Source organism: Phalaenopsis equestris, unplaced genomic scaffold (genome assembly GCF_001263595.1).
Source record: "Phalaenopsis equestris unplaced genomic scaffold, ASM126359v1 Scaffold000088, whole genome shotgun sequence".
Classification (NCBI taxonomy): domain Eukaryota; kingdom Viridiplantae; phylum Streptophyta; class Magnoliopsida; order Asparagales; family Orchidaceae; genus Phalaenopsis; species Phalaenopsis equestris.
Window position 1 is genome coordinate 453,071 of NW_018164530.1, and position 12,654 is coordinate 465,724.

Consider the following 12,654-nt stretch of genomic DNA (forward strand, 5'->3'; position numbering starts at 1 on the left):
TAGCTTTAAGAGAACCGAATTAAATGAAAACCGTATCGAAATAAAAAGCTAAAAAAATGTGAGTGTGCGGTCTCAGACAAGTAACTACGCCAACTCACGCATCTGTCACTATAAAGAGACAGTGGACTTTTAAAAAAATGAGTTTTTGGTTGTCTTTAACCCACAGAGACGATTGTCATGGGATGTCTATCACAAAAAAAGTTATCCTGTAGATCTTTATATAACGTTGCACTGAAAAGAATAGATGACTTAGGTTGTTTTTTTTTAGGATTTCACACGTAATACCAACAGGAAACGATCGTTCTGTGCTAGATGTGCATATCATCAAAAAAGACCATCCTCCTAAGTCCTCATAATCTGATGCCCCCAAAAGAAGTGAGGATATCGGTTGCCTTCATTAGGAATACACATGCAACACTAAATAACACACAACAAACCAGTCATTCAAAAGAACTCATAAGGTCATATTTTTCATTATTCATCACTGGCCTCATGCACCCACAAAAAAAAAAAACAGAACAAAAAAAAATAAATTTCAAACACGTCATTCTTATATATTCGAAAGTATATATGAAACAAACGAAATTCTTAATACAACCATAAAATCCAAATTCACATTCCAACAAAATACATACGAAAATAACCTATAGTCTAATAAATAAATAAGTGTGAGTGAATCACTAAACACAGATAGCATCTACGATAGACTCTCTCAAAACAGCCACCTTAGCTACACCACCGTCTTGAGTTTCAAATTCATTTGTCTCTATCTCATCCTCAGGTAATGAATGCCCAACCAAAAATTCTAAAGATTTTGGAGAGACATGCAGTTTATCATCGTCAGCCATACTGAAGTCCGTATCGGATTGAGAGGGATGTCTTCGAATGAAGTTGGGAAGTTTCACAGTGGCCGCCACAATATGCACATGTTTGGGAAATGAATACGACGACATATCACATATGATGACCCATTTCTTTTTCCAAACCCCAAATGTTCTTTCAATAACCTCGCAGAAGGAGTGACATTTGTTAAACATTACTTTTCTGCCACGGATGGTGTCACTTGCTTTCTTAAAATCAGGAATATGGTATCTGGTGTCCGGATAGAGCTTCAGGTAGTCCCTCTACATCGGATATACAACATCATCCAAATAATATTTCTCTGTTATGAAGAATACTATTAATGAAAAATAATATATATAAGTAATTGTTTTACATATCTAAATAGACCTGAAGGCGGGTGACGGAAACATTGTGTTCTATTCTTAGTTGCATAGAAAAAAAGACGACTGTTATGTGCACTCTCTTCTCATCCCGTCACGAAATGTTGAAGTCACATAATTTCATGACATTTTGGATAGTTGAACCACTCCGACCAATGTATGTGACATTTTTTTGGCTGGGTAGTCGGGCATCAACGTGCGTACCGTCAATTGCTCCAATGCAGTCCTGTTTTGCATTGTTAGAAACTCATTACATTCTAAACTTAACGTAACACACTAATAAAACTTACCTTAAAATATGACATGTAATGGAGATCATTTGCAATTTGTTCTTGAGTACTAGCGAACGATGGATCCTCTTGCTTAATGATTTGCGACGCTAAACTAACAAGTGTTTGTACACCTTTGGAGAAGTATCGGCTAATTGTTTGTAAGGAATGTTGAAATCGCTCCATAGCTCCTCTAACTGATTCGTTTTGTGATAGAAAGTATAATGTTATAGCCAACACTCTCTCTTCATTCTAGAAAAATCTTTGAGGCTGTGGTTAAGACATAATTCGTGAAAGAGATCCATAAAAATGGTGCAGTCATTCGAAAAACGTTGTTGAACCTTATCAGATGTCTAGAAAGCATCTCACCTACTCATTTATCCCCAACAAAGGAGGGCGTCATGTGTTGTTTTCGACCAGTGCTAGAGCGGCAGTACTCCAACAACAATATCGTAATAGCTGCAACCCATGTCATTCTCTTACGACGTTCTTGCTACGGATCCATCCTAAAGGAAAAAGATGTTAGGATAAAATAAATAGTGGAGCAAAATGAAATAATAAAAATATGAAGGACTATAAAGCACACAAACGAATTACATATATTTGTTTTGGAGAATAAATAAAGCCGTCTAAAAGTAAATACCAAAAAAAAAACTAGTGAGATAAAAAAGACTCCTTCCTCTAAAACATGCAAATATTCAATGCAGATGTTAGGATAAAATAAAAAGTGGAGCAAAATGAAATAATAAAAATATGAAGGACTATAAAGCACACAAACGAATTACATATATTTGTTTTAGAGAATAAATAAAGCCGTCTAAAAGTAAATACCAAAAAAAAACTAGTGAGATAAAAAAAGACTCGTTCTTCCTCTAAAACATGCAAGTATTCAATGTAGAGTTCGGGCCGCAGCGTCATGAATATTTGCCTACGGGTAGGGTCTTCAAGTCTTTTTTGCCCATTTTGCATGAAAGTAAATATCGACAACTACTTCTGGAAGAGCATCCAAAGCTCCAATACAGTCAATGATGGTGCTATCAGGGGGAGCAGAAGGTGGCGGAGCTGCAAAAGCATCAATTAGTTTATGGAATGAGCTTTTCACGAAATTTTCATTATTTTTTCTTCTACCAAGCCTGGGCCTCTTTGACAGGGAGCTGAACTTTTTCATCTCTTTCTGGTTAATACTAGACTCTTCTTCGACAGCTGTAATCTGCTCAGGTGGCAAGTCATCGGTGTGTCAGCAAACCCTAACTCATTTAGGTTGAATGCATGATTTCTCGTCGCGACAACCCCCTTGAAAATTATATCCAGTTTATGTTTGAACGCCGACTTAATTTCGCACTGCTTATATTTTTTTACTGCTGACATTGCCTGTAACATTGTATGGGATGAGGGGGTTTAGAGGGCTTATTAGTTAAACAAAAAAATTATGAGAATAAACAAAATGAGAGTGTAATTATTATCTCTAATTTCTCAACCCATCTTTCATCTGAAACATTGATTGTTTGCTTAATGGTATCCCAACCCAATCTGGTGGATCCACATTTTAGCTCCTTCCAAATTTTTCACTTTTTCTTCAATTGATCATATTTATTTTTAAATTTGAGCCTATCGCAAGCTTTTCCCGTCAATTCTTTGAACATTGTCGCAATATTTTGCCAACATTTCTTGTTAAACTACGTGATTGGCTTACTTCCAAGCTCAATTTCTTTAATACAGAGATTGTAAAAAATATTCGTAATTTCCTCATTCCACATAGCTGACGGACCCCCTTCATTCATCTTAGCCATGTTGGAACTAAATGAAGAATTTATAGTTAAACAAATTAACTTAACGTACAATATCGTGTTAAACCATTTAAAACATTGTACAATAAGAACAAAGTAATTCTAAGTAAAAAATAAAAATTCAGAGAAGACTGAAAAAAAAAAGTGAAAAATGACAAAATCCCGGACAGTTTGCACCTTTGCTCATTTCAAAACGCCAAATAAATGTGAAATCAACACCATCAACACTAAACAATCAATTCATGTTCTTACTTTAAGGAAACAAATGTGAACAAAAAGCACACAGGGACAAAAATACCATATCAACAAACTATAAAGTAAAGTGAGCAATACCATATCACCATTTTACTGTAGAAAACACTATGCACAACCATAAGTTACTTTGACTACCTCAAGTCCAAGCATCGAGAATTCTCAAACTGTCGCAAATAAAGGCAAACCATAAAAAATACTGTCTTAGGAGCTTTTAAAACCCAGGCCAGTAACAGTAAAATTTTTTAAAGAGTTCTAGATACAAAAATCGTAATATAGGCAAAGAGAAAAGAAATTAGTTCCTCGTTCACATTCAAACCAAAGCCACCAAACAACCCTGAATGCTTGGCTGAAAAGCCCTAAACAATGCCATGGAGAGCAGAACGTATAAATAGTTCACGTACAATGCTTTTTTTGCCCCTTGGCATCTTGAGAGCAAGGAGAAGAGACAACAAGTATTATATTGGCAAAAGCTTTTGCAATAAAATTCTTGTTTCAAGAAGAACATCATAATCTCGTTTTAATGGCTACGTATTATCATTAGCAAATGACTTCATCATATGTATATGAATAGTACAAGAGTTGCATTCTTGTCTCATATTCAAGTTAAGACGTTTTTGGAAGATTTACATTCTTCTCTCATAATAGCTAACATTGACTATAAATATGAAATATGAAATATAGCTAACATTGACAAGAATTATGTAATATATATCTATATACATTATAAAAATAAAGACCACTATTATAACTGAGATTGCTTCATATGAAATATACTGTATAAAAGAGTTGAAAAGACCCAAATCAATGCCACCAAACCACCCTGAACAATAAGCTGAAAATCCCTAAACAATGTCGTGTACAACAGCAACTGTAAATAGTTCATGTAGGACTATAAAGCTGAATCTCAATATTTGCAATTTCACATTAAAATTTATATAAGAAGATGACAATCAAGAGTAGAATCCTTCTTTTCCTACTTATTATCTTGAGAGCAAGGAAAATAGACAACAAGAAAGACAGATATTTCAAGCACTAACCTCATTGAAAAAGTAATTGCAAGGCTTTTGCAACAAAATTCTTGTTTCAAGAAGAATATCATATTCTCGTTTTGATGGCTTTATATTACCATTAGCAAATGGCTTCACCATTGTATATGAATGGTACACGAGTTGCATTCTTGTCTCATATTCCACTTAAGAACTTTTTGGAAGAATTGCATTCTTCTCTCGTAATGGCTAACATTGTTTATAAATGGCATGAACCACCAAAACAACAATGAACATAACAAATCTCCCTTATTTAGAAGCCTCACAGGTATGCAAATTTATGATCTCCTGATATAATTCTCAAAGCATGATAGCATTAAATGTGTAAACCAATGTTTAGGTGTTAGCTATGTGAATACATAAGAATTATAAAACATTTTAAGATACCAACATTTTAAGCTCATAACCTTCACATGCCATAGAAATAAATACCACTATTGTAAATGCTATTGTCCATATATATACCTATATGAATTATGTAACATATATCTATATGAATTATAAAAATAAATACCACTATTATAACTAAGATTTGTTAATATGAAATATACTCTAAAAGAGGTGAGAGCCCAAATCAATGCCACCAAACCACCCTGAACAGTGAGCTGAAAAGCCCAAAACACTGTCGTGTACAATAGTAAGAGGTGCAAATTATATAACGAGGAGTCCTTCCTTTTTCATGCATAGGAATTGTGTGGTAATTTCCAGGAATCCAACGTAGACTCCTTCCTTTTTCTTGCATATGAATCCAACAAAGACTACTAAAGATGGGGACAGAGGAGAAGGAACTATAAATTCCATGCACAAGGCTTATAAATTCCCTGTAGCAAGCATAATCTGATGCCTAAGGCTTATAAATTCAATTATAGGATTTAACACCCACAAATTTAGGCAAGATAATTAACTATTTATCAAGATTGACCATATTATCACTAGCAGAGAACTGTCGAGTAACAAACTGCGACAAAAACCCTAGCTTCGAACTATTGATGTCTGTTTTTCCACAGGATCATGTAGCTAGGCGAAAGTGAGGGTTCCGTTGAAAACATACTTCATATGAGGCGAAGGAAGGTCAAACGAGCAGCGAGGGATGGAACGACGAGGAACGACCGGCGAAAGGAAGACGCGGTGTCGATCCCACGATTGTGAAGTAGCAGAAGGAAGAGCAATGGGCGAGGGCGAGTAGAGAAGGGCACTGGAGGAAAATAGACCCAAACGCAAGAAGGAGATGCGGGACACGGGGTCGATCCCGCATCCCCGTCTATTAAGGAATATGAGAACGACGTTTAGGTGCGCCTCCAAAACACGGGGCGAACGTGTTTTTCAAACGGTGCTATGGTGTTTTAAAAATGCCGCCACACACCAATGAGCTGCCCCAAACGGGCACTAAAACTGAAATATAAGTCCAAGGACACTTTAAAATGATGAAATAATTCAGATATTATCCAAACTTTTTTATGCATGTTTGGTGTAAGTGTACTGATGGTACTTGCTTCAAAATTTCTCATTGTTCTTTTGGAATCCGAATGTGTGTTCTTGAATATTTAATGAATCCTAGGTTTGTTCCTTATTGTGGCCGAGTCTTTCATCTGAGATCTATAATTTGTTTAGTAATGATGATTTCTTCATTTACTATTACTAGTTTGTACAAAATAAAATCACTGTGCTCTCATGTAGATGAGCATCCTACTTTGTCGGTGTGTTCGCAAAGCTCTTGATGTAGCATGGAGGGTTCACTTGCTGGGCTGGAATTTTGGAATCATAGTTCTCAAAAAAACGAAAATGTTCTATTTCAAAGGCACGGCCAAAATAAGATTTACAAAATGCAGGCTGATTGATGCTCTTCAAATATTCTGGTTTCCAAGAAAAATTAATTCGGGATCCAAATTTACAGTATTTTAGGGTTTCTTTGGTCATAAATAAACATGCTCCATCTTTTTGTGGACTGATTAAATGTGGACAAAATCAAACTCGCATCTCTCCTTTTTCATTCTCCATTCCTACCCTAAGGCACTGTTGCTTCTGGTTTTTGACCATTCATCTTCCTTCTTCTCACCAATCTACATCATTTTAGTTACTTGCAGCAAAATTTTGGAATAACTGACTTCTTTTTTTATCTTAATACTTGGTTTTTGTAAGATTGACAATTGGAAATGTTTCTAGTATAGCCTATTCGGCAGTATTATATTTCATTTCTGTAAGAATTTGAATAATTTCATTCTGAATAGGGCTTCCTGGTGCTTATTTTCAGGCCAGTATATATCGGGAGGAGAAGAATCTGGTTGATTTGTATATCATACTCCTTAGATTTTCAAGGTAAGTAAACTCTACAGTTGTCTGTACTTGTATATTTATGTTTTTTTCCCTCTTAATCATCTCAAAGTATTAGTTCAGTTTGTTCTCACGTTCTTGTATTATCTTTATAAATTTGTGCATTTTTGTTCATCTTAGTATGATATCTAACTGCCACTGATCTTGCAGTTTAATGTGTGAAACAATACCTTCACATCGAGATTATCAGGTCTTGCTTTTGAAAGAAAAATCTGCTTTTAGGAAGGTTTGATCACTCATTCTCTATTCTGTTCATAACATTTCTAGTGAAAGTTCTTCCTTAGAATTTGTAAGCAAGCTCTTTTTTGCCACAAATATTGATACCTTATTGATTCCAATTACCATATCTTAGAAACTGCTTGATGTTATTAATGAGCTTGAAGCTCTGAAGCCACTTGTGCAACAACAAGTTGATGAAATCAATAAGGGGAGTATGCATCAAACTATTGGATTGGACAAGGCTTCTTTTGATCATGGTAGAAAGCAGCTCTTCTCAACTTCTTTTTCCATGCAGGTTCTTTACTTAATAAATCCCATTTTTATTTTTATATTGGCTTCATTTCATTAATCTGTTAATCTTTTTTTTTTTTTGAATGTATATATTATATGAAGCTATGTTTTCATGACTTTCATACTTTGAATGAGTTTACTAGTCATTTTATCTTCTGAGTTTGGAGAGATATTTTGAGATCATTTATCACTGCCTATTTACTTAACATTCTTATCTTTGTTTTGCTTTTCTTAAATTGCAGCCGCCCGCGCAATTTACATTTGAACTATTTCAGAAGCAGAATCTAGAGAGAAATCAGGTTAAACGGTATGAGAATCCGATGGACATGCAATTTAAGAAATTGTACAATACTCACCCAACTTTTAACCATTGAAGATGCATTTCTGATCTTTTGCATTGATGTGAAAACCAGATCTGACATGGTTGTCTGATCGTATAAAACCAAATATCTTACCCAATGGTGTTTTATTTTCCAAATTATTTTACTGAGAGTATGTTTGCTATTCTATTATTTGGCAAGGGTTTCAATAATCTTGATGTTTTTCCCTTTAATCCCATTTTCACCCCTGCCATGAAAAAAATTCTGTACTTGCCAGCCTTTTATTCTTTATTGTAGGTTTGAAGAATTCTTGTTCATGTATTTATTGAGTAAACTATTTCTTTCCTAGTTTGTTTCTTCCGAGATTCTGATCGACAATGTGAAAAGCAAATGAGCATGTTTCTTTGTAAAGTTAGTTTCTCAAATTTTTGTATAAGCAAATAAATTGACTTTGAATTTTTACTTTATCTGTTTTTTTTAACAGGACACTTAATTTGCCTCATCCAAAGGAAGAAACATTATCCAGACACTCCATTTTAGGCCCAAATGGGCTCCAAGGCCCGTGGAAAGGACCTATTTCTGGTATTAGGGTATAATCCTTTTGTTCTTCAAGTTATTGATCCGGAGAAGTATACAATTCCAATTAATCATTTACTGATAATGGTTACAGGTTCAATATCCCAGCAATGTTGACTTGACACAGAGTGAAATACCAGGGTAAGTGATGTAGCTGTGTTTGTACTGATTATATAATTAAATGGGCATTCGGCATTACACTAGTTATCTTTGTCCGGCCACGTTTTATTTGGTTTTAAAATTAATGCTTGACTTATTCTTTATTTTATGTATTTCATAAGTACTTGGCAAGTATTCTTACCTCATGGTGTTTTATTTTTTTATGACCAAATATAGGTTAAATCAGGAGTCTCACGACCCTGCCATTTTGCCAGAAAGCTATTTGAAAGGACGAAACTCTGCTATGGACGCCGTGCTATCTCTGGATGATGGCGGTTGGCCAATTTCAGGAGAAGGATTCGATTCTTTGGCTGCACATACTATAAAAGAAGAATCTTTACAGTTGAATATTAGACAACCATCTATTCCTCCTGTTTTTGCTCAGGTTCAGTCAGAACCATATTCATTATCTCCATCAAAAGTTGCAGATCCGAGACCAGGACTGCCAAAACTTTCCCAAGAGGGAGATTCTACGACATATCAGAAATTACATGTAGTAAGATTGATTACCTTGCCTTTCTATTGTGAACATTGAGAGAAAATGAATTTATAGTTTGTGTTCTAGGGCTTCTCAAGCCACAACAATTTTGTATCGTTATACCAAGTTAGGTTTCCGTAAGTTTCTTCATCATTATAATATTTGGTTTTAAGAAATATATATTGGACAGCCTGTGCAGATGTTGGAATGTTTCTTGAAGCTTGCCGAGAGAAACACCACCAAGAATCTGGAGACATGTGGAGTTCTTGCAGGCTTGTTAGTAAGTACTTGATGCAAAATGTCATCAGAAGTTGGTTTTTTTGCCAACTAATCTAATCTTACATTTTGGAAATGTTGCAGAAAAACAGTACTTTTGTTGTGACGACGCTAATAATCCCAAAGCAGGAGTCAACATCTGATTCGGTACTCTAACTTGCCAACTGTAACTTTTATCCTTATATTTTTTATAAGCCTTCTTTAATACTTGGAGATTCTGTTGCCACCATTCGTGTTGTTTGCAATTCCTATAAGCACTGTTTGTCAATCTATTACAGAAATTTGCAAGGTAGGTACACAATTTGTTGGTGTTACGCTTTTATGGTTGATTTAACACTTTCACATTGTTTATTATGTTTTCATTTCTTCATAATCTTACTTTTGTACATGCTAATCATTGCCACCGTTAACCATGTCTGCTTATATGTTTTTTGAGAACATTTAACATCTTTGATGTGTTTTTTGAGTTTAATCCTGTTCTTGTAAATTCCTGTCTAGCGTGCTGAATTCCTTTTCTGTATGAACTTAAATTGCTATTGTATGCGATGAACATTTAGGGGTTAGATTTTATTGGAAATTGATGTTTTAGTTAGAAAAGCTAGATCTTTTAAATGTTATTCTTTCATTGCTTGTGCTTGTGTTTGTTCAATTATGACCATCAATTAAGACTTATAAAATTGATTTCGTGAGTCAAGGGAAAACCGCAGTTTTCCTACTGTGAACAGCAATTTCCTGCTGTTTGAAAAGGCAAATGATGTTTTTGAACATTTGTGAGAGATCACTACTTTGATCCTATCAGGCTACAAACACACCACCTGAAAGAAATTCAAAGTTGCAACACTTGTATACAAAAGGCTAGGAGAAACATCTCCAAATTGCATAAAAATAGCCAAAAGACTTCCGAAAATAGAAAGTAAAAATATAGAAATAGTCTCACAATAGAAACTACCTATGTAGTAATAAGAAAAATAGGAAATAAATAAAAAAGTAAAAAAAAAACAGCTGAAATCAGAAAATTAGTAGTTCTCGCGGAAATGGAATTGTGTAGATATGGGATCGCGAGATCTACATAACTCACGGGAACGCAAAATATCATGGAAATGGGATTGTGTATCCCGTGGGGAAGCTTCCGTCTCAGTTAGATTGGGAATGTTTGGAGTACTCTGAGGTATTAATCATGCTTATGGGGCATGCATAGGTAGCAGTTTTGTCATGACCCGACCTGGGGCTTGAAATTAACCATGTCGGAACTGATGGTCGGATGGTGCAAATTAGTTATCTGCTATTTTATTTCTGTTATTAATATTTTAATATTTAAATATACATGAAAGAGTCACCAAAAAAATAATTAAATTAACAAATATAAATATGTACATTTCTAGTTGTTGTGCGCGCCTCCTATACACATTTCCTCCTCTTGTATTCATTCTATTCAAATTATTGAAACCTAAAAATAATATTAAAGCAACATAATGAGTTATCTAAATATAACCCGGGAGTAATCCACTTCTAAACTACAGTTACTCAAGAAAAGAAATCAATACGCATATTGGTTTTTAATCTCTCTATCAGAAATATTGAAATATGTTAATCTTTTATATTTTTATAAGAAATCTTATATATGTTAATGCATGCATCAATGACATTTTTCTAAATGAAAATACTCAATTTTCTGTCTACATTTACTTTTCTTTACATTGTTTTATACTTTTTACATACATTTATCTCTGTGAGGATCACTGTGAACAAAACTTAACACACCCTTAGTCGATATTGCTCCGTCGGCTCCCGTCAGCACAGTGGTTATCGATGTAAACATTGCAATTGTCTAATGTAGAAAGACTTTTACCTGCCTCCTGACCGATATTATTTCTTCGGTACAGCAGTTAGCAATGTGAATGCACAATTGTCTGGGGACGTAAGCTCCGACCTACTTGCCTCTTGCTAATATTATAATGTTGACACAGCGGTTAGTGAATTAACCATCACAATTATTTGGAGTGGTAGAAAAACTCTATGCTCGCATGTACGCTGATGTTCCCTGTTTGTACCATTAGAGGGTGAAATCCTCTAAACATGCACGTACGAGCATTCATATATAAATTATTTCATTATTCATAACAAATATTATTCCGAGTCATCTTTTGTATCTACTAACATGCATATTTACTCTGTTGTGTGACTATTCATCATGCATAACTCTCTATCATTCATCTCTTATCTCATACATATCTTTTTCTATCATTTCCTATCATGTCTATCTTACATATCATGTCTATTTTGTATATATTTTCTGTCATGCTTATCTTTTCTAATCTAACAATATGAAGAATCTAACTAAACTATGACAACAAAATCATACAATCTGAAAGAAGAAAATGACTAAAATTTAGAAATGTCATTAATCATCTCAATTGTCATGCTAAAATCTTAATCTTTGACAGCTAGCTGGGGATTTTGATGATTTTTATGCAAGGTTTTGAAAACCAGACCGGCCATTGAACTGGTAGTGTGAGAGGTTCAAAGTTTAAAGGTTGAACTGGGTTCAACCGGTGTTCAACTGGATGACCCAATAAATCATTAATATATTTAACAATGACAATAGATAAGATTTACATAATACTCAATTCTCATGTATTTAAATATCTAACACCAAAAATTCAATTTTAACATGTCATTTTAACTGCATGAAAACTTGAATTTCACTTTTTAAAAATAGTGATATTCTATATGACATGGATGATTTTGGTGATATAAAAAATGAGTTTGGTTGTTGGATATGTAAATAAATAAAGCAGGGTGGCATATATGTAAATTGAATTTCTTTGTAATAGTAGTGTTTTTGTTGTGATATGAGTGATTTGGATAGTATAAATGTAAAATGTAGAATTTAGGTATTAGATATTAAATTACATAAAATCGGTGGTATAACTGTAAAAAAAAAATATAATTTTTGGTTTAGGGGTCAAACCAGCTGGTTTTTAAGCCAGCCTGAATCGGACCACCTGTCGGTTTACGGCCGAATCGGTCAGACCGTCGGCCTGTTTGGTTCGATTTTCTAAAAGATGTTTTTATGTTGAGCTTAATAACCTATAAAATTTAATATCAAACTTTAAGATTCAAGTGATTTCCATAAATTGAATTATTCTTTTTAAATTAGCATGAGATTATTTTACCTGAAATTTATAGAGTCGTTCTACGAATAGATTTTACACACTTGACTCGAACTTGTCGTCTCGCGTAACAACCTAAAATCTTCAACGACTTAGAAATTTAAGATATCTTAGTTCATAAGGTGATTTAACTCAAAATATCATTGATTTGCCAAAACTTACTTTAAACAGCTTCTCGACAAATCTGCCCTTCTCCGAAGTTGCCAAAACTTATTCTCTCTTCTTCCTAACACTTTAAATCTCCTGTCACC

General features: G+C 34.2%; 1 protein-coding gene across 2 annotated transcripts in view; it reads left to right on the top strand.

Moving 5' to 3' along the window:
* LOC110019931 (AMSH-like ubiquitin thioesterase 3) overlaps positions 1–12,654 on the top strand; it is a 41,788-nt gene that overhangs the window by 9,096 nt on the left and 20,038 nt on the right. For both annotated transcript variants that reach the window (XM_020717813.1, XM_020717814.1), the window contains exons 2-10: positions 6,832–6,896; positions 7,062–7,137; positions 7,264–7,425; positions 7,664–7,728; positions 8,226–8,331; positions 8,412–8,458; positions 8,654–8,972; positions 9,145–9,234; positions 9,315–9,377. In XM_020717813.1, coding sequence (XP_020573472.1) covers positions 6,832–6,896; positions 7,062–7,137; positions 7,264–7,425; positions 7,664–7,728; positions 8,226–8,331; positions 8,412–8,458; positions 8,654–8,972; positions 9,145–9,234; positions 9,315–9,377 — 993 coding nt within the window. The remainder of the gene's footprint in view (positions 1–6,831; positions 6,897–7,061; positions 7,138–7,263; positions 7,426–7,663; positions 7,729–8,225; positions 8,332–8,411; positions 8,459–8,653; positions 8,973–9,144; positions 9,235–9,314; positions 9,378–12,654) is intronic.